We start from the raw sequence: 26697 nt of genomic DNA, 5'->3' as shown, positions 1-26697 counted from the left end.
GAATGAATGAATTACTAATAAATGAATGAATGACTAATATTATTGACCGTTTTTTAAGGGGACGTTTGCCCATTTCACGTGGCCTTATTTTCACTGTTTCTGTGCTTGTAGTTGATCGCCCAAACTGTATTTTGTGTATTTTTTGTTTGGTCAGAGAAAATTGGTTGTCACTTTTTGAGTCATCACTTGCCATTGACTACAATGCATTAAGAAAATGTGTCTAAAGCATGTTAGAAAAAGCTCCAAAACACACAAAAAAAAATCTCGTATTACATCAGAATCACATTCTGAATGTCTCTGCATTCGATTAAAAAAATCGTGCTCAAAATAAAAATAATAAAATATATTAAAATGTTAAAACAGTTTTGGGGGATCAACTACAAGCACAGAAAGAGTGAAATTAAGGCCACGTTAAAATGAGTGAACTTCCCCTTTAACGCTATGGTCATGCAAGAGAGCTGATCAAGAGGAGTAAGGCATAAACTATTGAATTGCATTATATTTTGAGTGAAAAACACACATTTGATTTTGTTTTGGTGTTGATAAATAGCAACCAGACAGTAGGACAAGATAAACACAGTAGACGGTTCGCTTATCAGAGTGCTGTAAAATACATTACGTAGCTAAATGTCAACACGATCTGACAATGTAGGATAGGGCGTGATTTAAATCCATGCAAATGTTGACATAATCAAAAATGTTAGATCTGATAGGACAAAATACGGATTCAGAACTCATGATGTTAATTTGACCCCGCCCTCTTTGTGTGCCCTCCACCCCCTCTGCATTACGGTCTCTAGTAGCCGTTGACGGCTCTTGTAGTGACGGATTAAGCGCTCCTGTAATAATTTTCTTTTTCATTGGTTTTGTGGAAAAAGAAAAAGGAGTACAAGTAAGCCGTTTTACACACATCAATCTCCAGTATCCCCTCTCTTATTTTATAACGTTAATTAATTTCTAGTTTGAGCTAGCAAAGTGGTAATTCTGCTAGCAAGCTAGGGTAAACGTTACTTGCCAGCGACAGCGTGAGCAATAAACTAGCTAACGTTAGTTAGTAGAGGGCTACATTACATTATTCTGCGATACAACTCGAGACAAGTCGGGACAAGACCAGGTTAGTAGTTACATCTTGTATTTCCTGATGTAATATATTAGCTAGCTAGCTAACTATATTATAGTTGAAATGTAACGATGGCAACCGCAAGAGATGTGTGCTAACATTAGTTAACTAACGTTAGCATCGGCTAACAGTCACTCGCTAGCGACAATAGTGTTGGTTAGCTAGCTATTAGCTGGCTGGTTTGGTTCATAGCAGGGCGATATGTAGAGATCTATTACAGATGGCTAGGTTACTAATTTAGATATATTGGTTCTACTGTATAGTTATACAATCTTGTTGCACAACAGCCATGCCCATGTGTATCACGGCGTGGGTCATAGCTACATGCAATGTTTGCATCGTATAGTTAGCTAGCTTAATTGCTAACCGGTTTGTTATAATGCAGATGGCCTACCCGCACCGCCATTTTGTTATGTTCTCTTCATAAAATAATTTGCGAAATCGCATAGTTCCTAGAAATTGAAATGTATACAATCTATACTAAAGCATTAAAAAATGAGTTGATTGACGTGTGATTCAACGAGGAATGTAACTAAACTAATTTCACCACCACAATTTATCTGGATATGCATTACGAAACATCGCAGTCCCCCTCCCAACGTGAATATGGAGGCCGCATTAGATTGCTGTTCAGAGTTAACTATGGCTACAGTCAATGTGATGTTTATGCTAGCAACTATTTTTGGTGAAGCGGTATACTTGGACTGTTGTGCTGACCCTTGCCTTTGAGTATGCTTGTGATTCTGATGGCATGCTGTGGCTGGCCCTGAACTCCTTTATGCGTTACAAGGCCCTTCCTGGTGTATTACATTGATGGCTTGTTTATCTGCCCTGTTAATCCCTGAACAACATGTTATTTGCTTGCCATCCCACAACCTAATTTTCTAATCTCATCGTGGTATTGAGGCACACAACGTGTGCTGCTATTTGACAGTGTTTGGGACAATAGTATGACTAAATGTACATTTATCCTATTAAAGCAACCCATATCTTCACATCATACAAATGTGCATTGAACACATCCTTTATTTATCATGTTGTGTATTTAATGGTGGGTACCTGCCGGTCTCTAATAATATTGTTGCAGTCTTTTAAATGGGTCAAGTTATCTTGTCAGTTGCATCTTGTGGTGTGCAGTGCACTATTACAAGGGTTCTCAAACTTCTTGAGGCCGGGGAACCCTTCTGTGATGGCAAAGTAATAAGGGACACCTCATAATTAGAACACAACTTGAGTGAGATACAAATAACATACAAGGTGTTTTTACCATGACTTGAGATGTCTCGGGCCCTGGGAAGGAACAGTTTAATGGTCCGCCTCTTGGCATTGGAACGAGAATATTAGTTTTCAAGCTAATTTCTTGCAATTCTGCAAAAAAAATTATGGGGCAGCAAAATGTTTTGCTAATATCCTGCAGAGCGCTGAGGCGATTTTTAAACAACTAATTGACCGACTGCAGTACAATTATTTAAATTCCATTTAATTTGTTTGTTTACTGTGAGCTCAATGCACACCTCGCGCTGCAGTTTCTCGAGATAAATCAGATCATGCCGAACTGTGCAATGCAGTAAGGTGTTGTAGTTTCCAACAGGCCAATTTTCTACATAGTTTAGTGCAGAAAAACTGATGATTAACTACGATGACCATATTGCATAGTGGTGGCTACTTGTCCGGTCTGTAATGTGAATAACTGATGGTTAATAAGTGATAATCCATCATGAGACATTTATTCTGCGCTACAGCATTCAACCCACAATGCATAGTACATTTAATGTTTAATAAATATTATTGAAATCAAAAATCTTTTTATTAATAATATAACTGAAACCGAAACGACCTCAAGGCACTAATCGCTCAGAACCAATCCTGCAATTCTACACATTTTCCCAAGAGGCAGAGTGAGAACTTTGCCATATTAAAGCTTATAGTAGTCTCCAGTGTAATTCTATGAAATATGACCTATAATTAATTACAATGTGAGTGAAATAGTTTTCCCACCAAAAAATTGTAAATAAGTATGTTTAAAAGCAGCCTTTTCTGTGTTGGAATAGTGTGTGGGCATACCCCAACAACAGAATGTTGTGGGCGTTTAACGGTCAATATTCATGCGAGTAGACCGCTGATTGGTCAGCTCATCGTCCTCAGGCGGATGACATAATCCTCAAGGAAACAAGCATTTTTTTGTGTGATTTGGGTTTTTTAACATTTAAAAAAAATTGAATTTATGCATTGGCCACAGATACGATTATAAGATCAGTCAACAACTTTATTTGGGTATGAGTTAACAGAATATGAACATTTAAAAGTGAGATTTTCAATGGACAGTTACTTTCTAATTACAGAGCATTTATGTAAATACAATTTTTGGGGAATTCAAGAAATATTGAGTTGAACAATTTATAATTGGCAGAGTACTGTGCATACCAATATCACTGTCAGCCTCTCAGACCCATTTTGTGCAGGGCAAAAAAATAAATACAATGTAATATTATTACTCTAAAATGTATTACACCCCATAAACTTATTCCGCTGGCCAAAATTAATTGCATCTGTAAACATACAGTAATCAAATCAAAATCAAATGTTATTTGTCACATGTGCCAAATAAAACCGGTAGTAGACCTTACAGTGAAATGCTTACTTACAAGCCCTTAACCAACTATGCAGTTTTAAGAAAATACATAAAAAATAAAAAAATCAGAAAAAAGTAAGAGAAGAAAAACAAATGATTAAAGAGCAGCAGTGAATAACAAAAGTGGGGTTATGTACAGGGGGTACCAGTACAGAGTCATTGTGCGGGGGCACCGGTGTCGAGGTAATTGAGATAATTGTGTACATGCAGGTAGGGTTGTTAAAGTGGCTATGCATAGATTATAACAGAGTTGTAGCGGGGGGGTGGGGGGGGGGGGGGGGGGGGGGGGGGCAAATAGTCTGGGTAGCCATTTGATTAGCTGTTCAGGAATCTCATGGCTTGGGGGTAGAAGCTGTTGGCACTCCGGTACCGCTTGCCCTGCGGTAGCAGAGAGAACAGTTTATGACTAGGGTGGCTGGACCAGTCATAAGTCTGGACACCTACTCTTTCCAGGGTTTTTCTTTATTTCTATTATTTTCTACATTGTTGAATAATAGTGAAGACATTAAAACTATGAAATGACACATGGAATCATTTAGTAACCTAAGTGTTAAACAAATCAAAATATATTTTCTTTTTGAGTTTCTTCAAAGTAGCCACCCTTTCCATTGATGACGGCTTTGCACACTCTTGGCATTTTCTCAACCAGCTTCATGCGGTAGTAACCTGGAATGCATTTCAATTAACAGGGATACCTTGTTAATGTGTGAAAATACTTTCCGTAATGAGTTTTAGCCAATCAGTTGTGATAAGATGGGGGTGGTATACAGAATATAGCCCTATTTGGTAAAATACCAAGTCCATATTATGGCAAGAACAGCTCAAATAAGCAAAGAGAAATGACACTCCGTCATTACTTTTATTGGTCGACCGATTATGATTTTTCAACGCCGATACCGATTAATTGGAGGACCGAAAAAGCCGATACCGATTAATCTGCCTATTTTTTATTTATTTATTTGTAATAATGACAATTACAACAATACTGAATGAACATTTATTTTATCTTAATATAATACATCAATAAATTAAATTTAGCCTCAAATAAATAATGAAACATGTTCAATTTGGTTTAAATAATGCAAAACAAAGTGTTGGAGAAGAAAGTAAAAGTGCAATATGTGCCATGTAAGAAAGTTAACGTTCCTTGCTCAGAACATGAGAACATATGAAAGCTGGTGGTTCCTTCTAACATGAGTCTTCAATATTCCCATGTAAGAAGTTTTAGGTTGTAGTTAGTATAGGAATTATAGGACTATTTCTCTCTATACCATTTGTATTTAAGATACCTTTGACTATTGGTTGTTCTTATAGGCACTTTAGTATTGCCAGTGTAACAGTATAGCTTCCGTCTCTCTCCTCGCTCCTACCTGGGCTCGAACCAGGAACACAACGACAACAGCCACCCTCGAAGCATCGTTACCCATGCAGAGCAAGGGGAATAACTACTCCAAGTCTCAGAGCGAGTGACGTTTGAAACGCTATTATAGCGCACCCCGCTAACTAGCTAGCCATTTCACATCGGTTACACCAGCCTAATCTTGGGAGTTGATAGGCTTGAAGCACAGCGAAGAGCTTCTGGCAAAACGCAGGAAAGTGCTGTTTGAATGAATGCTTACGAGCCTGCTGCTGCCTACCACCGCTCAGTCAGACTGCTCTATCAAATCATAGACTTAGTTATAGCATAATAACACACAGAAATACGAGCCTTAGGTCATTAATATGGTCGAATCCGGAAACTATCATCTCGAAAACAAGACATTTATTATTTCGGTGAAATACAGAACCGTTCCATATTTTATCTAACGGGTGGCATCCATAAGTCTAAATATTCCTGTTACATTGCACAACCTTCAATGTTATGTCATAATTACGTAAAATTCTGGCAAATTAGGCGGCCCGAACTGTTGCATAATACACTGTCTCTGCGTGCAATGAATGCAAGAGAAGTGACACAATTTCACCTGGTTAATATTGCCTGCTAACCTGGATTTCTTTTAGCTAAATATGCAGGTTTAAAAAATATATTCTTCTGTGTATTGATTTTAAGAAAGACATTGATGTTTATGGTTAGATACACATTGGAGCAACGATACGCACCGCATCGATTATATGCAACGCAGGACACGCTAGATAAACTAGTAATATCATCAACCATGTGTAGTTAACTAGTGATTATGATTGATTAATTGTTTTTTATAAGATAATTTACAGTTAGCTAGCAACTTACCTTGGCTTCTACTGCATTCGCGTAAAAGGCAGGGTCCTCGTGGAGTGCAATGTAATCAGGTGGTTAGAGCGTTGGACTAGTTAACTGTAAAGTTGCAAGATTGAATCCCCCGAGATGACATGGTAAAAATCTGTCGTTCTGCCCCTGAGGCATTTAACCCACCGTTCCTAGGCCGTCATTGAAAATAAGAATGTGTTCTTAACTGACTTGCCTAGTTAAATAAAGATTAAATAAAGGTGTAAAATTAAAAATCGGTGTCCAAAAATACCGATTTCCGATTGTTATGGAAACTTGAAATCGGCCCTAATAATCGGCCTTTCCGATTAATCGGTCGACCTCTAATTACTTTAAGACATGAAGGTCAGTTAATCTGGAAATTTTCGAAAGTATCTTCAAGTGCAGTCGCAAAAACCATCAAGCGCTATGAAGAGACCAGTTGTCACGAGGACTGCCACTGGAAAGGAAGACCCAGAGTTACCTCTGCTGCAGAGGATAAGTTCATTAGAGTTACCAGTCTCAGAAATTGCAGCCCAAATAAATGTTTCACAGAGTTCAAGTAACAGACACATCTCAACATCAACTGTTCAGAGGAGACCGCGTGAATCAGGCCTTCACGTGAAATTACTGCAAAGACAACACTACTAAAGGACACCAATAAGAGGAAGAAACTTGCTTGGGACAAGAAACATGAGCAATGGACACTAGACCGGTGGAAATCTGTCCTTTTGGTCTAGAGTCCAAATTGGAGATGTTTGGTTCCAACCGCTGTGTCTTTGTGAGATGCATAGTAGGTGACCGGATTATCTCTGCATATGTGGTTCCCACCGTGAAGCATGGAGGAGAAGGTGTGGGGGATGCTTTGCTGGTGACACTGTCTGATTCACTTAGAATTCAAGGCACACTTAACCAGCATGGCTACCACAGCATTCTGCAGTGATATGCCATCCCATCTGGTTTGCGCTTAGTGGGACTATCATTTGTTTTTCAACAGGACATTGACCCAACACACCTCCAGGCGGTGTAAGGGCTATTTGACCAAGAAGGAGAGTGATGGAGTGCTGCATCAGATGGCCTGGCCTCCACAATCACCCGACCTCAACCCAATTGAGATGGTTTGGGATGTGTTGGACCACAGAGTATAGGAAAAGCAGCCAACAAGTGCTCTGCCTGTGTTGCAACTCCTTCAAGACTGTTGGAAAAGCATTCCAGGTGAAGCTGCTTGAGAGAATGCCAATAGTGTGAAAAGCTGTCAAGGCAAATGGTGGCTACTTTGAAGAATCTAAAATATGTTTTATTTGTTTAACACTTTTTTGGGTTACTACGTTATTCCAAATGTTTAATAGTTTTGATATCTTCACTGTTATTTTACAATGTAGAAAATAGTAAAAATAAAGAACCTTTGAATGAGTAGGTGTGTCCAAACTTTTGACTGGTACTGTACATTCATTCTAATCTTGACAAATCCATCCTAATTGTTTTGAAATCAAATCATGTATCAAGCATTCTACTTTTTGCCACAAGGACTCAAACGCACATGTGCAGTAAGGTGATGAAACCCCTACTACATCACAAACAAAAAACTTCTCCCAAATAGATGCAGATTTAGTGATACTAGCCCAGCAACATGTGACAGAGCTGACATTCTCACCATGCAGTACCAGCACAAACAGGACTGTTGTTTTGGGTGACGCACACAGAGACAGTAGGTAGGTTGGTATGTCTTTTCTGGGTCATTCTAGAAGAAAAACCCTTGAATGGGTAGGTGTGACCAAACTTTTGACTGGTACTGTATATATTTTGAGATCTGACCGCGGACCCCCTGCATTTTTTACATATGGGTGGTCCCAGGATTCGAACAAACCATCCTGGCGTTGCAAGCTCCATACTCTACCAACTGAGCTACAGAGGGCTCCAGTTGCACGTTAATTCATTTGATAATCAACTCATTGTGCAGTTTGCAATTGGCCTCCGTCTTTGTAAAATGACAAGGGGGCAACATTTTCCTCAAAACAAGATTGCGCCGCCTACAAAGACGGATATTGTTTTTGTAATATTTGATCCGTTTACAGACACAGAACAACTCTCTAGCTGTAGCCAAATCTTTATGATTTGGACCGATGTCAGCCCAGTGGATTTTATTGGTGAGCTGTAAAATGGGCTCAACCCTGGTGTTGTTGCCATGGAGGCAACCCCTCTCAAGGCAGACCTAGAAAAAGTGGAACGTAATTTATAATGCATCACCATGGCAACTATACCATGGATCGCATTATTCTCTCGGTACAGTATTTCCTGTGTTGACGTGTTCATGGCAATGTACTGTTCACGTGCTAGCTCTGCTCACACATTGGTCTCTAATGTTATTGACCTGTTCTGAGCACTGTCCTCCCCCTCTGTCTGTCCACACTACAAACTTTGTAATGCGTACACTGCTAAGCAAAGACTGGATATCGGGACTCGTTTTGTTGTTTAGAACCTGCATCAACTCAACACCACGTTTACCTTCACGTTCGGTGACGCATACATGGTGTCAAATGTCTCCATCTCTTTCTCTCTTCCAGTCTCAGGGCTCACCTTACTCAATGAGCGGACAGCGCAATGTCAGAGCGCTCTGGGCAAACTGCAAAGGGGAAGGATGGCAAATCCAAGTATGCGTCTCTCAACCTGTTTGATACCTACAAAGGAAAGAGCCTTGAAGCACAAAAGCCTGTTGGTGAGTATTCTCGTTTCCATTGTCCAGGTTGTGTGTTAGCGTGTGGAACAATGTCAGGTGTTGACGTGAGGTGTCCGGATCATTTTCTGATCCATCATAGGTGATTGGATTTGTTGATATCGATTATGATAAATGGGTCATATTATGCAATCATTTTTCAACATGAGATGTATGGGCCGACTTGACTAGAAGTGCATACACAACCCACATTTTAGCACTTAACATTTTAGCGTTTAGTTTTAAGTTTTAATGTCACTTGCACAAGTGCAGTGAAATGCATTTCTTGCCAACTCAAAACTATGGCTGTGGCGGTCAATTTCGTCAGCCTGTGATTGTCAAGCTATTAACTGCCGGTCTCACGGTAAATGGCCGTTTAATTAACCAACACATTTAGCATCCCCTGGCTTCCTTGCATTTAAACAAACTCATTATATAACCAGGAAGGGCTCATTGCGATTTGAAATGTACTTTTCAAGAGCGTCCTGGCCAATCTAGGCAGCACAAAGTCATTACACAATTACAGACAGATACAACATGAAAAATGACAAGTCACCTAGTAAAAACCATAGAAATCAATAACGAAATCATAAAAAAGCAAATTAAAAACATTGACAGGTCAAGGCCTCTGTCAAGGTCAAGACCTCTGACACGTCGTCAGACCCACTGGCTCCAGGTCATCTACAAGGCTATTGATAGGTAAAGTGCCACCTTATCTCAATTCACGATGGCTACACCCACCCGTAGCACGCGCTCCAGCAGGTGTATCTCACTGATCATCCCTAAAGCCAAAACCTCATTTGGACGCCTTTCCTTCTAGTTCTCTGCTGCCTGCTACTGGAACGAATTGCAAAAATCTCTGAAGTTGGAGACTTTTATCTCCCTCAACAACTTTAAACATCTGCTATCCGAGCAGCTAACCGATCGCTGCAGCTGTACATAGTCCATCGGTATATAGCCCACCCAATTTACCTACCTCACCCCCCATACTGCTTTTATTTATTTACTTTTCTGCTCTTTTGCACACCAGTATCTCTACTTGCACATGATCATCTGATGATTTATCACTCCAGTGTTAATCTGCTAAATTGTAATTATTCGATTTATTGCCTACCTCATGCCTTTTGCACACATTGTATATAGATTCTCTTTTTTTCTACCATGTTATTGACTTGTTTATTGTTTACTCCATGTGTAACTCTGTGTTGTTGTCTGTTCACACTGCTATGCTTTATCTTGGCCAGGTCGCAGTTGCAAATGAGAACTTGTTCTCAACTAGCCTACCTGGTTAAATAAAGGTGAAATAATTTTTTTTTTTTTTTTTTAGAATCAGCCTCAAAATCCTTCATAAATTATTTAAAAAAAACACCAATCGGGACAAGTTCTTCCAGTTTAAAAGTAATTTGTAAGGCGTTCCAAGACGATGGTGCACAGTACATAAAAGCCCTTTTACCAAATTCAGATTTGGAACAGTTAGCACAATGAAATCCTGCGAACGAAGAATACCCACCACATTTCCGAAGAATAAAAATGGTAGTAAACACACATTGGCTTTTTAATTAAAAGTATACCGGTGACAGAGATTCAAAGCAATAAATTCCAACTGTTTACAAATAGTTTCAGACTTTGCCACACTTACAAGGAATGTAGGCTTTACATATATAGCCACACCCACACCTTTTTTAAATCGATCAGTGCGATACACACTGTAACCATTTTATACAAATATCCTTATCAAGAAGAGACTTGCGGAGCCAGGTTTCAGGAAACACAATTGCCATCAGTTGATTAAGCCAAAATCCTAACCCCATCAATCTTAGACAACAGGCTCCAATTGTCAGATATACTCACCCAGCGGCAATGTTTATTTTCTCCAGAGTTCAGTAAAGTCAGTGTGCAAAGCAATACCACTAGAATTGTCATTTTCTCTGAGAGATTTAAGAAATAGAGTCCAAGGAAAGGTAAGGGGAGAGAGGGACTGGGTGTGTGTGAGTAGATTGGGGGTCGATTGAGAGAACGGTTTGGGGATTGTTGAGCTGCCGCTGACAAACAGGTGGAGAGCGAAGAGGAGCAGCTTGGACGAGACACTCAGCAGAGGGAAAGGGAGAGTTACCTAGGTAAATTTTGAGTAAAGAAGTGCAAATGGCGATTAAAAGATTATCCAAGTTGAGGGAGACCCGCTATCTTTACACCAGAAAAAAAGTAGTTTGCACTACACAACAAGGAAAGTATAGATTTGCTCCACTATAAATGAATTGTTATTAGTAGGTTAAAAACTACTAATCACAGACAAACGACTTGACATGCTGCCATCTTGGATTGAGAGACTGCATAGCCTACAAGCCACTGATGCAGACCTTTGAAACAACTATATTTAAAGTAATATAGCCTACGTCATCACAATAAATCCAATATTTATTTTAGACTGGTCTAAAGAAACATGGTATTTAGTCTATTTCAGAAGAACAGAATAGCGTACTCTGAATTGTCGTTATGTTAGGCCCTGATCTGGCTGTGGGCTACACTGGTTCATTTTGCAGACGAGATTTGCTTTGAATTCCGTGGCATTCTTTTGTAGTATGAAGAATACAACAGGGCTCTACAGCGCTACCAGTTTGGGGGCATATGCTCCTAAATATTTTGCTGTGCTACCTGGAATTATAATTTGGGAGCACAAGTGCCTCAAAAAAAAAGAAAAGAATCACCAAGGTAATAATTATTGTAATTTATTCGCTGTCCCGCATCCTCAGTAGTATTCAAACAAAGAAAGGAAAAAGTAGAGCTTCTTCAGGACCTGAGCTCCAAAGTAGCTAGGATTTATATAGACCCAGTTAAAATATATATATATTTTCTGCTGCTCATAAACCCTGTATTTTATAATTGGTGGCAGTTATTAGTATTATTATTATTAAAGGGGCAATCTGTAATTACTACATACATTTTTTTACTTAGAAATTAATGATATAAACCCACTGATTCCTGAAGAGTATTACTTATAAATGCCCCATGGACTTAGTACCCCATCAGAAGCAAATATACAAGATTGTTTTTCCAATGTTTGTAAACAAAGTAAATGTAAACAAACGCTGTATAGCCTCAAACGTGGTTAAAACTATAGTTTTCATATGTTGATGGTCAGTCCCTGCGTCCATAGCTCTATGAATTTGGTTACATTTCTCAAGCCCCATCCCTCAGCTTTTTACTGAAACTGTGGCGGCGATGATGCTTTGTTATCGTTTCAACAGCGGATTGCCCCTTTACTACCTCCGATTTTTCATTCTGGTCCTAAATGTATTTGTGTGCTCCTAGATTTTTCAGTTTAGGAGCAGATATGCTCATTGTAAAAAATGTCACAGTCGAGCTCTGTACAATTGAACATAGCTGAATAAAATAAAGGACATTTTCTCCAAAAAATTTGAGGTAGTTCACGCGTACGGCTATTCTGTGTTGAGCGGTTAACAAAGAAACAGGTCCTATGTGCTTAATTTAGTTATTTATTTCACTTTAGTTGTGATACAAACATTGGGCTATATGTTTTGATTTGTAATACATTCAAAGACTGCATGATGCGACTGAAGATTTGAAAAAAGTTCCATGAAAGGCATGAGCGCTGCTTTGTTTTTTGTGCAGGCTGTACACACTTCATCAGTCTCTCATTCACAATTTGACAAGCACTTGATAATGCATCGAATTACCCGGCGGCATCCTCTTTGTGTGGCCACAATGACCCCTAAAGAATCCATGTCTTTTGTGGCTGTTGTGCCATTGGGCTGAATATAATAATTATAATTAGAGGGCGACCGATTAATTGGCATGGCCGATTAATTGGGGCCGATTTCAAGTTTCCATAACAATCGGTAATCTGCATTTTGGACGGCGATTATGGCTGATTACATTGCAATCCACGAGGAAACTGCGTGGCCGGCTCACCACCTGTTACGCGAGTGCAGCAAGGAGCCAAGGTAAGTTGCTAGCTAGCTTTAAACTTATCTTTGTAAAAAACAATCTTAACATAATCAGTAGTTAACTACACGTGGTTGATATTACTAGGTTAACTAGCCTGTCCTGCGTTGCATATAATCAATGCGGTGCCTGTTAATTTATCATTGAATCACAGCCTATTTCGCCAAACAGGTGATGTTTTAACAAAAGCGCATTCGCGAAAAAGCACAGTCGTTGCACGAATGTACCTAACCATAAACAACAATGCCTTTCTTAAAATCAATACACAGAAGTCAATTTTTTTTAAACCTGCATATTTAGTTTTAAAAAATGTTACCAGGCAATATTAACTAGGATAATTGTCACTTCTCTTGCGTTCATTGCACGCAGAGTCAGGGTACATGCAACAGTTTGGGCCGCCTGGCTCTTTGCGAACTAATTTGCCAGCATTTTACATAATTATGACTTAACATTGAAGGTTGTGCAATGTAACAGCAATATTTAGACTTAGGGTTGCCACCCGTTTGATAAAATATGGACCGGTTCCGTATTTCACTGAAAGAATAAACTTTTTGCTTTCGAAATGTTAATTTGCGGATTGACGATATTAATGACCAAAGGCTCGTATTTCTGTTTTTATTATAATTAGGTCTATTATTTGATATTTGATAGAGCAGTCTGACTGAGCGGTGGTAGGCAGCAGCAGGCTTGTAAGCATTCATTCAAACTTTACTGCGTTTGCCAGTTTAATAATAAAGTGTCTACTAGAACATCCAATAGTCAAAGGTATATGAAATACAAATGGTATAGAGAGAAATAGTCGACGCGTCACAATTCCTATAATAACTACAACCTTAAACTTCTTAACTGGGAATATTGAAGAACTGGGAATATTGAACCACCAGCTTTCATATGTTCTGAGCAAGGAACTTAAACTACACGCACCAATCCCTTTAGCAGGATCGATTTGACAACATCCAGTGAAATTGTAGCGCGCCAAATTCAAACTACAGGAATATATTTCCTTGAATGTTGAATATTGATACGTGTAATACATCAAAATAAAGCTTAACTTCTTGTTAATCCAGCCGCTGTGTCAGATTTCAAAAAGCCTTTACGGCGAAAGCATACCTTGCGATTATCTGAACATTTTCCAGCCAAGTAGAGGAGTAACAAAAGTCAGAAATAGCGATCAAATTAATCAATTAGCTTTGATCTTCATATGGTTGCACTCACAAGACTCCATGTTACACAATAAATGTTCGTTTTGTTCGATAAAGTCCCTCTTTATGTCCAAAAACCTCCATTTTGTTCAGTAATTTGGTTATTGCTGCCAAGGGTTCACATACTTTTCCCACCCTGCACTGTGAATGTTTACACTGTGTTTTCAACAAAGACATGGAAACATATCATTTAGAGTGTGTTATTAGTTTAAGCAGACTGTCTATGATTAGGATCAGATCAAATGTTATGACCGATTTTTGCACAAATCCAGGTAATTCGAAAGGGTTCACACTACTTTATATGTACAGAGGTAAAGTGACTAGGCAACAGAAAATAAGAACGATTAATAGCAGCTTGTATGTGTGTAGAGTCCGTATTAATGTAGGTGCATATTATGTGTGACTGAGCAGATGACGGAGTGAGTGTACATCCTTCATGAGAACTGGAGTTACACATGTAAATCCTGTCTTGGATTTGGCTCCGTTTCATATAAAATGCCTATGTAGTTTTTTCCCCCCCATTGATCGCGTAAACTCTGTTATAGTAAATATGCTTTGCTTGGGCTTACTCCAGGGCTATTCAACTGGTGGCCCGCGGGCCAGATCCGGACCGTTTATTAATTTACACCGGCCCTTTGATCAATTTTGAACACTACTGTCTTACTGTGTAAGTGAAAGGGCGAACTCCAATACATGGTGACAAGCCATATTAGCTAGTACCTAGACAAGTGTCTGTATAATAATGTTATAATGATGAACGGAGTAAAGTACTGAGAGATCCTTGATGAAAACCTGCTCAGGACTTCAGACTGGGGCAAAGGTTCACCTTCCAACAGTACAACGTCCCTAAGCACACAGCCAAGACAATGTAGGAGTGGCTTCTTGACAAATTCAATTATTAGTGGGTCTCATGGTTGTGGAAGGCTTATCTTTATTTATTTAACTGGGCAAGTTAAAGGCTTATATTTAGCTGGGTATAATTTCACAAGCCCTGCATTCGTTATATTTTTGCCTACTATTTGAAATGCAGTAATAGTTGACCCTTTACATTCTACAATGAAGCTTATTTAGATTTTTTTTGTATTTAAAAAAATAAATAAATCAAGATATGCTTTTTAGGCCTAATCACCCAGCCCTATTCTCTGCGGTTCTTGCGGAGTCTTTATCGAACGCCTACATCTTGTCGGCGATAACCACTGTTGTTTTCATGACCTCATCTCCCTTCCCATTTGGTTCTCAGTGGTCTTTCTGCTAATGACCTCGTCTCCTCTCTCTCTCCCGCCCCCCCGTCAGTTCCCCCCCGCCATGGCCTGCAGTCTCTTGGTAAAGTTGCCTCCGCGCGGCGCATGCCACCCCCTGCCAGCCTGCCCAGTCTGAAGGCGGAGAACAAAGGCAACGACCCCAACGTCTCGCTAGTTCCCAAAGACGGCACAGGATGGGCAAGCAAGCTGGAACCAGCAGACCCAAAGAGGTGAGGAGGAGTCCCCCCCTGGCACACTCCCCATGAGGCGCTCTATAGATTTCACTATACTAAATTATTCTCAGTCGCACTCTATTCACTGAGCTTTCCTATTTAACGTGGTTGGGTATTATTGCCTCTTGTTTAAAGTCTACATCTGCCCAGAACTTGAATTGAATCGATTTATCATCCATATTGATGATTTATCTGAATTAGCAGGATTGTGTCCATCTTCATCTGCAGAATAAATATATTCTAATGGTGATATGAATATACAGATGCGATGTTATCTCAAGAAACGCCAGCAATACCGTCGTGGGTCATCGGTAATAGGCCGCTACTAACTCGGTAATTGGCACAGTTGTCTGACTGGCGTGTCTGACACTTACCCATCTGGCATTTCTCTCTCTCCTTCTCTCAGTACCGATGTATTGTCAGCACCGCAGCTGGAGTTGCCGCAGCCTGTGGTTTCACAGACGCCTGTACCGACCCGCCCGAGAACCCCGCCAGCTCCAGAGGTACACACCAATTCAATATCGATGTGAACTGCAACACAAAATGGTTCCATGCCGCCATGGTCCTTAATTGTTGTGCTGTTGTGTGTGTCTCAGGCTCCACCTCCGGTTCCCGCCCCGGTTTCAGCCCAGGCCGCAGGGGCAAGGTCCTGGGCTCAGGCCAGTGTTACACATGGAGCACAAGGAGATGGTGAGTATCATACTTTACGTCTGTCACGTCTCAGCGGACTTGACTGCATCATCAATGGCTTCCTAACTAACTCACGTCTGGATATTTAACTGTGAGTAACCCCTCCTCTCTCGCACCATACAGGTGGAAAGGGATCAAACCAACCGTCGCCATTCTCTCGCGAGGAATTTCCCACCCTGCAGGCGGCTGGCGACCAGGACAAAGCTGGCAGAGAACAGGGCACTGCAGATCAGTGGTATGGGCCCGGACCAAGCCTCCGCCCTCCGAGTGAGTAACGCTCATCTCTGTATAGGTTATTATAGACCACACAGTGAAGAGGGCTACCAACAGTACAGAAGAAGCAGTGGTCAGAGCAAGTGCATCTTTTTAAATTTCTTTGTATTTAAAAAAATCCAACTACGTTGGAAAATTCCGGTAACTGCCCTAAAATTCCCACATTTTCCAGAAACCCCAATTGGTGATATGCAGGTTGATTCTAAGATTCCTCTAACTGAAAGAAAGACACATTTTTGGGAACAGTTTTGTAACTAGGACATCGGTTATGGCAAGATTTCATTGCATGTCCAGTATTTGTTCCTGAATACAAAATGCTGGTATAAGTGGCTTTTATTCCCTCGTGTTTTTTTTTAACCTCTTTTCCTTGTTTTTCCCTCTCTCCCCAGACATGACGAGTTGGCGGGACGGTGGGGGCCACGCCCTGGCGCCCACCGGGGAGGGGGTCGCAGAGGGTGGCCCAGGCGGGGCACTGGTCATAGAGGGGGCTGCCGTTGGTGGCCAGGCAGGCCCACCTCTCCACCAGCAGCAGAACCCACAGTCCCATGGGCTGCCTAGGAACCCCCCTGCCAGCAGCCCCGTGCTGCCCCAGCCCCCCGTGGGCCCTGGCTTCCCACAGTACAGAGGGATCATGCCTCCATTCGTAAGTCTACTCCTTGTGTAATCTCCGCATGTGTGCTCACAATAGATGTAGCTTTCAGAAAGTATTCACACCCCTTGACTTTTTCCATATTTTGTTATTAGAGCTTGAATTTCAAATGGATTACATTTAGATTTTGTGTCACTGACCTACACACAATACCCCATAATGTCAACGTGGATTTTCATATATTTTTTATGTTAACGAATTAATAAAAAATGAAAAGCAGAAATGTCTTGAGTCATTAAGTATTCAACCCATTTAAGGCAAACCTCAAGTTCAGGAGTAAAATGTTGCTTAATAAGTCACATAATAAGAGCGCATGGGATTCACTCTGTTTGCAATAATAGTGTTTAACATGATTTTGTAATGACTACCTCATCTCTGTACCCTACACATACAATTATCTGAAAGGTCCCCCAGTTGAGCAGTTAATTTTAAACACAGATTCAACCACAAAGACCAGGAGGTTTTCCAATGCCTCGCAAAGAAAGACACCTATTAGTAGATGGGCAAAAAAAAATAAAAAAATACATTGAATATCCCTTTGAGCATGGTGAAGTTATTAATTACACTTTAGATGGTGTATCAATATACCCAGTCACTACAAAAATACAGGCGTCCTGCCTAACTCAGTTGCCGGAGAGGAAGGAAATTAACTATGTCTTGAATACAACATCACTAAATACCACTCATCATATTTACAAGCATGGCGGTGGCTGCATCATGTTATAGGTATGCTTGTCATCGGCAAGGAGTAGGGATTTTTTTGGGGGGGGGGGGTAAAAAGAAACTGAATAGAGCTAAACAAGAGCACAATCCTAAAGGAAAACCTGGTTGTCTGCTTTCCAACAGACACTGGGAGACAAATTCATCTTTCATCTGGACAATGGCCTAAAGCACAAGGCCAAATATGCACGGTTTCTTACCAAGACGACCGTGAATGTTCCTGAGGGCCTAGTTACAGTTTTGACTTAAATCTACATGCAATATATGGCAAGACTTTAAAATAGCTGCCTAGCAAAGATGAACAACCAACTTCACAGAGCACGAATAATCTTTTTAGGAATAATGTGCAGATATTGTACAATCCAGGTGTGCCAAGCACGTAAAGACTTACCCAGAATACTCACAGCTGTAAACGTTGCCAATGGTGACTCTTAACATGTTATGACTCCGGGGTAGGAATACTTATGTAAAATGAGATAATTCTGTATTTCATTTTCAATACATTTGCAAAAATGTCAAATTCTCTCACTGTATATGGTATTGTGTGTTGAGTGAGAAGGGGAAAACACACATTTTATCAAATTTTTTTTATTCAGACTATAAGACAACAAAATGTGGAATAATTCAAGGGGTATGAATATTTTGAGGGCACTGTGTTATCTCAGTAGCTAGCTTTTCATCCATTTGTAAAAGATTTTCAAGCAAAAACGCCTGTTCTTAATATTCACACAAAATATATGCACACTTTACCGGCAGCTGTGTTTCCATCAAAATGGCTTGTTGCGAATATAAAGCGTGTGATGATTTTAAAAGCACTTTGTCGTATAACATGTTGTGTACCAAATAAAAAAAATGAAGTTCTATGTGTTTCCATCCTGTTTTTTTTTTGCTCTGTTGGTTTTGGAACAAAGTCTTGACAATACTGTCATATTAATTAGGTGTTTCTGTACATCAGTGGGTGTCTCGTTAGCGAAGTTTCCCATTGTATATTAAGGTGTTAGAACATCACACTGTTACAGGTACACACAGATGGGCTCTCAGCCTGTTAGCCACCAGTGTAGCAGCAGTCTATTGTCAATCTCTGCTTTTTTTGCACCACTGCTTTTGTGTAACTCTCTTAAGCGGGATCGCTCTCTCTCTGTCTCGCAGATGTACCCTCCCTACCTGCCCTTCCCGCCTCCCTACGGCCCCCAGGGGCCCTATGGGTACCCTCCGCCTGGTGAGGCACCTCCCAGGTTTCGCCAGCAGGGTCAGGACGGTCGCGGGCGTCCCCGTGGCGGGGGAGGAGAGATGGTGAAGCGACCCTCCATCCTGAAACAGGATGACCTGAAGGAGCTAGACGAACTGGACCACCAGGATGGAGACGAGGGCTGGGCAGGTGAGAGAGAGGGGGGGAGATGTCAGGACTCATGAACACTTATATTTATTGATTATACTGCTCCGGGAGCAGTGGCAAGTTTAAAGATCATCACATGAAGAATGCGGGTACACTGTTCAATTGATATGAGAACATTCCGTAAACAAGATAGGACAATTATGACTGGATAGCACTTTATGAAAGCATTATGTTTGAAAATTACACATTGTGACACAGCTTTTTATTTCTCCACCGTAATCGCAAAGAATATTATTTTTTTCTGTTTGGCAAAAGCAGCCAATTGAGCATGACCCCCACCCACCCACCACAAGGAAGCCAGCCCCAAGGGTTGCTATTCCGCTTTTCATTCTTTTTCAACCCGAGTTTATGCTAATATAGCGGGAGTTTGCTAATACATGGGGAAACAAAGTGGGCATCACATTTGACTGCATCTCACGGATCCAGTAGTGCTGTGAGTAGGGGAAGGGAGACATCAGGTTTATCCAAGTGGGAATACATCTGATACCCACTGTGGGTGTCATTGTACGCTGATGATTCATGTTTTGTTTTAAATCCGCAATCTGGATCCCTGCTCAGCCTCTTAGAGAATCTAGATAATTCTTCTATCCTGTCTGGATTACAACAGAACTATGATAAGTACCATATTACGTATTGGATCGCAAAAAAAATACAACTTTTACATTACTGTGTAGTTTACCAATAAAATGATCAGACGGTGAGGTTGACATACTCGGTATTCATATCCCGAAAGCAAGTAATGATCTCACTACAATACTTTTTTATAGAAAGTTGGCAAGATGGGAAGGACAATACCTGTCTATTTGTGGAAAAAATCACCCTGATCCACTCGTAACTGGTCATGTCCCAGTTTAAATATAAACGCAACATGCAACTATTTCAAAGTTCATATAAGAAAATCAGTCAATTGAAATAAATGAATTAGGCCCTACTCTATGGATTCAACATGACTGGGAATACAGATATGCATCTGTTGCTTGCAGATGCCTTAAAAAAAGGTAGGGGTATGGATCAGAAAACCAGTCAGTATCTGGTGTGACCACCATGTACCTCATGCAGCGAGACACATCTCCTTCACATAGAGTTGATCAGGCTGTTGATTGTGGCCTGTGGAATGTTGTCCCACTCCTCTTCAATGGCTGTGCGAAGTTGCTGGATATTGGCACGAACTGGAACACACTGTCATGCATGTCGATTAAGAGCATCCCAAACATGCTCAATGGGTGACATGTCTGGTGAGTATGCAGGCCATGGAAGAACTGGGACATTTTCAGCTTCCAGGAATTGTGTACAGATCCTTGTGACATGGGGCCATGCATTATCTTGCTGAAACATGAGGTGATGGTGGCGGATTATTGTTACGACAATAGGCCTCCATGATCTTGTCACGGTATCTATGTACATTCCAATTGCCATCGATAAATTGAATTCGTGTTCGTTGTCTAGCTTATGCCTGCCCATACCGCAAGGTGCACCTGATTTAGTGATCATGCTGTTTAATCAGCTTTTTGATATGCCATCTTGGCAAGGAGTAATTATCACTAACAGGGATTTTTTTTTTTAAATTGGGCACAACATTGAGAGAAGCTTTTTGTGTGTGTGGAAAGTTTCTATCATATTTTATTTCAGTAAATGAAACATGGGACCAACAATTTACATGTTGCGTTTATATTTTTGTTCAGTGTACCTATGGCCCTGCCCACACATAACAGCCTGTTTTTAAAATTATATGAGCAAAAAAATATTCCACTTTATTTGGAACGGCAAGCCAGATAAAATGTTCCTATTTATATAATGAATAAGAATTTGGATGGCAAAAATGATTAAATATTAAAGCATTGGTGGACCTCACTAAAGCAGGGCTCATCAACTAGTTATAGCCACGGGACTATTTTTTTCTTGAGCGGATGGTTGGAGGGGCCGGAACCTAATTACAAATCATTTGTAGACTGCAAGTTGACCTCAAGAAGCCCAAACGGATATGTTTGACTAAAAATAGAAATATGGTTGCTATTTCACTTTAATCCCCCAGAAAAGACAGAACACATACACTAATTGATTTAAAAAAACATATTTTTAAAAACGGTATCTTTGTAAATTGTATAACTCCACCAGTCCTATGTCACACATGCAGTTAACAAAACATATATGGACATGTCTGCTCTATCCAAAATTACAACCAACTGATTGCAGTATTACCACAAAAATGGGGGCAAGGAACTTTTCTGTCAGCCCTGCATTAATAAAAAAAATTGTGATAAAGAATACCATTTTAATTAAAGGACTAACATTTTTACAGGTTGCAAAGTGATTTAAGATGTACCGATTCCATGGTTTATGAAGTGATACATGATTCAATTTAAATTGGCCAACATTCTATTGGTAGAATTGAATCTATATGTGGGACAAAACCATCCCTGCTCTGCAGATTTTCCTGCAAAGAGATGGAATCATTAGATCACTTGTTTTGGTACTGCCTTTATGTAGCTTGTTTTTGGTCACAGGTTCAGCAATTGCTGAAGAATTGCAACATTTACCTGGATTTAACTTTGCAAATTGCACTGCTAGGGATTTGAAAAGTAATAGTCAATCGATCAATAATATAATTATTCTGTAGAAGCTATGAGAATAAAGGTTTAGATCTTTTGTGAAACAGCCGTTTAAAATTATCTGGCAATTAGAAATCAAAACGAAATGGTTTTCAGAGAGAGATGGGAGGGGTTGAGGGTAGGGCTGGGCGATATGACAAATCTCATATCCCGATATATCACTATATATCACCTTTTCAATTAATAGTTTATATAAAATGACCACATGTAAAGGCCTATTTCGTATTGTATTTTGAATTATACTCAACAAATAAAGGTACTTACTCATATTTGATTTCTCCTTTAATTGAGAACTTTTGTGCAAATGTTCAATGTATAAAATCTACAAAGGTAAATAGAAAACACTTCAACTATAGTTGCAATCAAAATAATATGGTCTAAAATATCCAAACCAAACATATAATACTATTTAATAGTAGAACTGTTCGAATTGTAGCAGCAAACCAATTAATACAGCTTTAAAAAAAATATTGGTTTATAAAATACCAAATGTAAACATGGTACACTAAAGTTTAAACTATAGCAGCAAAATAAGGCTCACAAATAAATATAACGAGTAAACAAAACACTCATTCAAGCTTGAATTAACGTTACAGCATTATATGAAAACAACCAAAGTGCTGCAAACAACTTTTTGGTGTCTCATCCGTACTGTTTCACGTGATTCTTGTGTAGTTGGTAAGAGGTTAGTGGTGTTTGAGACTGTTAGCGCGACCGGCCTGCGGCATATTTTGTAGAGGGTGGTTTTCTGGTCCGTGCCAGACTTCATACCCAAACTATGTCCATGCGACCGAAGTAGCCCCTCCATTAGGTACGAGCTCCGTGTCTCCGTGCTCTGTGTCACGTTCACTCTCTTCCATGTTTGTTTGTGTCGCAAATTTCATTCCACTGCACGTGTGGAAGACCGCAAAGTGTTCAATTGATGGAAAAATATTGCCGTAAAGTGTGATTTGCGACAACGAAATAAACGTTAGAGCATAATATGAAACAATAGACGTTTTTCTATCGTCACACGATATATATCGCCCAGCCCTAGTTAAGGGTAGCTGAAGGGTGGGGGAAAAAACAAAATAATAAAATAACGAATGTAAAATATACTGTGTACATAAAATGTATATAGTATGCATAAGCCTAAGTATTGTCCGTTAGTTTACTCCAATTAGGGGAGGGGTGGTCGTATTAGGGGAAATTAATAAATATGTGGGGGATTGGAAATTATGCAGAAAATTACATTGATATAAGCCACAATTTATCTGCAATATTAAAGCTGATCTACCCCCTAAAAATAGTTGAGGATGTCAGCGGTACAAATGCTTCTACTCTGAACCGTTTGGTCTGTCAAACAGGGGCACATGAGGAAATCGACTACTCAGCCAAGTTAAAGTTCAGCGACGATGAAGGAGAAGAAGATGAGGAGAGGAACGAGAGACCCGAGAGGAGGGAAAGAAGCGAGAGCAAGAACGGCCCACGGTATGTCCCACAGTAGCTGCCCAACATAACAGAACGACATGGTGTGGGAAATACAGTTTGACCGTTTCAAACTTTTTGTACTGTTCTCTGCTCGCAATCCTCCTTTGTGCCATCTAGACCGAGACACCCACATAAATGGTTTCTGAATTAATAAATGACTGAGACAGAAAATAACGAATTTGTGAAATTAGTTGTTGCATGTGGGATTGCTTTTGACGTGACACACGTGTCTCTCATTTCCTTCCCCAGGGAGAAACAGAGGTCTCAAGAAGGTCCCCTTCAGGTGGTCCAGCGCTCCCGAGCCTCTGACAGCGGAGGGGACAGGGACACCAGCTGCACCCCTCCCTCCAATGCCGACCACGACTGCTCCCCACCCCCCTCAAGCAAACCAGGATGGGCTGAGGAGGGGTGCAACAGCGGCTGGGGGGGCCAAATTTCCCCCGCCACCTACCAGGTACGGCTAGTCTAGTAGACGTTCAGAGGCAGCTCAGGGATAATATGCAAGTGAACAATGACCATTTTATAGTAAAAAGCAGGATTGCTTTGGGAACGTGGATATTAGCGTAATGGCTAACTGTAACCTGTGACTGCCTGTACACTACAGGAGCGTAGGCCTGGACTGGGTGGCCCCCGGGAGCAGCCCTCCCCCCCACCTGGGCCTCTCCTCCACCAGGGACAGGGGCCTTACTCCTACTACCGACAGGTATCTGCCTACCTGGGGAGAGAGAGGGCCTCGTATATACACTGAGTATACAAAACATTAAGAACACCTGCTCTTTCCATGAGACCGACAGGTGAATCCAGGTGAAAGCTATGATCGTTTATTGATGTCTCTTGTTAAATCCACTTCAGTCTGTGTAGATGAAAGGGAGGCGACGAGTTAAACAATGATTTTTTAAGCCTTGAGACATGGATTGTGTATGTGTGTGCCATTCTGTGTGAATGGGAAAAACATATTTAAGTGCCTTTGAGCGGGGTATGGTAGTAGTTGCCAGGCACACCGGTTTGTGTCAAGGACTGCAACGCTGCTGGGTTTTTCACGCTCAACAGTTTCCCATGTTTATCAAGAATGGTCCACCTCCTAAAGGACATCTGGCCAACTTGACACAAGCATCGGCGTCAACATGGGCCAGCATCCCTGTGGAAGGCTTTCAATACCTTATAGAGTCCATGCACCAACGAATTGAGTGTTCTGAGGGCCAAGGGGGGCAACTCAATATTAGGAAGGTGTTCCTAATGTTTTGTATACTCAGTATATATCCGCACAGCATTTTCACACACTTTTTTGCGGATCAGTTATTAATTTGAGTTATTCATGCCATCTTAGGGAAGTTTTATTTTCATAATGCAGCCAAGATTGTGGTCGTGTGTGTGTCCTCATTCCATTTTCTCCTCTCCCAGGGCCGCAACTCTCCTAATCAGTCCGGCCTGGTGGTTGCCCCCGGAACTGTCTCTGCCTCCCTGGCCCCCGGGAAGCCCGCCCCCTCCCCGCAGCTCCAACAGCAGCAGGCTACTTCCCCCGTCCCCGGGGGACCCACACCTCCGCCTCAGACAGCTAGTCTGCTAGCCCCGCCCCCTGGCGAAGACGAGGACGAGACGTGGCGCCAGCGCAGGAAACAGTCCTCCTCAGAGATCTCAGCCGCCGTTGAACGTGCCCGCCGGCGCCGCGAGGAGGAGGAGCGAAGGATGGAGGAAGAGCGGCGCGCGGCTTGTGCTGAGAAGCTGAAGAGGCTGGATGAGAAGGCCCAGCAGCAGGGTGGTGGTGGGAGCAGCGGAGGCTCCAAGCCCCCCAGTCTGGACGGCAACTCCGCCACGGCCGGAAGCCCCAGCCCTTCCCTATCGGCCTCGGCCTCCTCCCCTAACATCAGCCAGCCCCCTTCCCCCTGCGTGGACCATGACGAGCCCCCCCTGGCTGTCCTGGCTGCCCAGGCTTTGACCAGGGACCTAGTGCCAGGGCCCAGTCCCACCGACAGACAGAGGGCCAATAGCAACAGCAGCTATGACTCCATTACTGGTGAGTTTTGACTAGGGCTGTGACGGTCATTAAATTTTGTCAGCCTGTGATTGCCATGCAAATAACCGCGGTAATTGACCCTTGATTAACTTAAACATGTTTAGCATCTCCTGGCTTCCATGCATAGCCTACAAGCCAATGATACGGAGCTTTTGGAACATCTACATTTTAAAGTCTAATAAATTCATTTAATATAGCCTACACCATCACAATAAATCCATTATTTATTTTAGGCAGGTCTAAAGAAACATGATAAGAAAAAAAATCTAGCCTATTTCAGAAGAACTTAATAGCATATTCTGAGTTGTTCTTATGTTAGGCCCTGATCTACACTAGTTCATTTATTAGACAAGATTTGCTTATAATTCCTGTGGTATTATTTTATAGTAAGAAAAATACAATTGAACAATGCTGAATAAAATAGAACGGATATTTTTACCAAATGATTTCCGAAGAAGTGCGCACATGCGGGTATTCTGTGTTGAGCGGTTAACATAGAAACAGGACCTCCTATATGCTTAATTTAGAGTTATTTATGCAACTTCAATTGTGATTCAAACTTTACACTACATTTTATAATTTTTTTTTTTTACATACGTACTAAGGCTACATGATGCGACTAATGATGATTTGAAAAAAGTCTCATGAAATACATGAGCTGTGCTCTGTTTCTTGCATAGGCTGCATACACTTCATCAGTCTCTCATTCACAATCTGGTCTTCACGTAGATATCTTAATCGAAAATGACTCAGGTAAAAGTGAGTCGCATAGTAAAATACCACTTGAGTAAAAGTCTTTGGTTTTAAATATTTAAATATCAAAGTATTTGGTTTTAAATATTTAAATATCAAAGTAAATGTAATTACAAAAATCTGCTTAAGTATCAAAAGGAAAAGTATGAATAATTTATAATTCCTGATATTAAGCAAACCAGACAACATTATTTTCTTGTTTTATTTATTTACCGATAGCCAGGAGCACACTCCAGCACTCAGACATCATTACAAATTAAGCATGTGTGTTTAGTGAGTCTGCCAGATCAGAGGCAGTAGGGATGACCAGGGATGTTCTCTTGATAAGTGCGTGAATGGACCATTTTCTTGTCCTGCTAAGCATTCAAAATGCTTTTGGGTGTCAGGGAACATGTATGGAATAAAGTACATTTTCTTTAGGACCGTGGTGAAGTTAAAGTTAAATAGTAATGCACAGATAACCCAAAAAAACGACTTAAGTAGTACTTCAAAGTAATTTTACTTGAGCACTTTACACCACTGACAGAAATAAATCAATTCATTCAAAATTGGCTACTAATGATTTGGCCACAGAGGATCATTAGCTTCTTCTTCAAAAATCATTTGTGGATTGTTTTAGATCTCATTGCCTACAGTCAGAAGGAAAGGTAGCGCGGCAAATGCCAAGTACATGATTGTTGAGTTGCGACTGCCATCGAAAGTAGAGGCCCAGCCAGGCATGTCGCAATGTTTCAAAGTACAATGGCAGAAATCATAGGTTGGAAAGCAAATGGTTATTGATGTAATCTGTCTTTT

General features: G+C 40.8%; 1 protein-coding gene across 3 annotated transcripts in view; it reads left to right on the top strand.

Annotated features, from left to right (window-relative positions):
- The first annotated feature begins 775 nt into the window (after window positions 1-775).
- The window catches only part of LOC129819571 (protein PRRC2A-like), a 41599-nt gene continuing 15677 nt past the window's right edge, over window positions 776-26697 (top strand). The window contains exons 1-12 of one of the 3 annotated variants that reach the window (XM_055875927.1): window positions 776-1114; window positions 8541-8692; window positions 15148-15325; window positions 15735-15831; window positions 15925-16018; window positions 16142-16285; window positions 16681-16934; window positions 18810-19038; window positions 23012-23135; window positions 23385-23589; window positions 23740-23838; window positions 24537-25149. In XM_055875927.1, the coding sequence (XP_055731902.1) occupies window positions 8578-8692; window positions 15148-15325; window positions 15735-15831; window positions 15925-16018; window positions 16142-16285; window positions 16681-16934; window positions 18810-19038; window positions 23012-23135; window positions 23385-23589; window positions 23740-23838; window positions 24537-25149 (2152 nt within the window). In that variant the 5' untranslated portion in view covers window positions 776-1114; window positions 8541-8577. The remainder of the gene's footprint in view (window positions 1115-8540; window positions 8693-15147; window positions 15326-15734; window positions 15832-15924; window positions 16019-16141; window positions 16286-16680; window positions 16935-18809; window positions 19039-23011; window positions 23136-23384; window positions 23590-23739; window positions 23839-24536; window positions 25150-26697) is intronic. The other 2 variants (XM_055875928.1, XM_055875929.1) reach the window with 2 other exon arrangements.

This window comes from Salvelinus fontinalis, chromosome 22, assembly GCF_029448725.1.
Source record: "Salvelinus fontinalis isolate EN_2023a chromosome 22, ASM2944872v1, whole genome shotgun sequence".
NCBI classification, from domain to species: Eukaryota; Metazoa; Chordata; class Actinopteri; order Salmoniformes; family Salmonidae; genus Salvelinus; species Salvelinus fontinalis.
The sequence above is the reverse complement of the archived record's forward strand: the minus strand, read 5'-3'. Positions and strand labels throughout refer to the sequence as shown.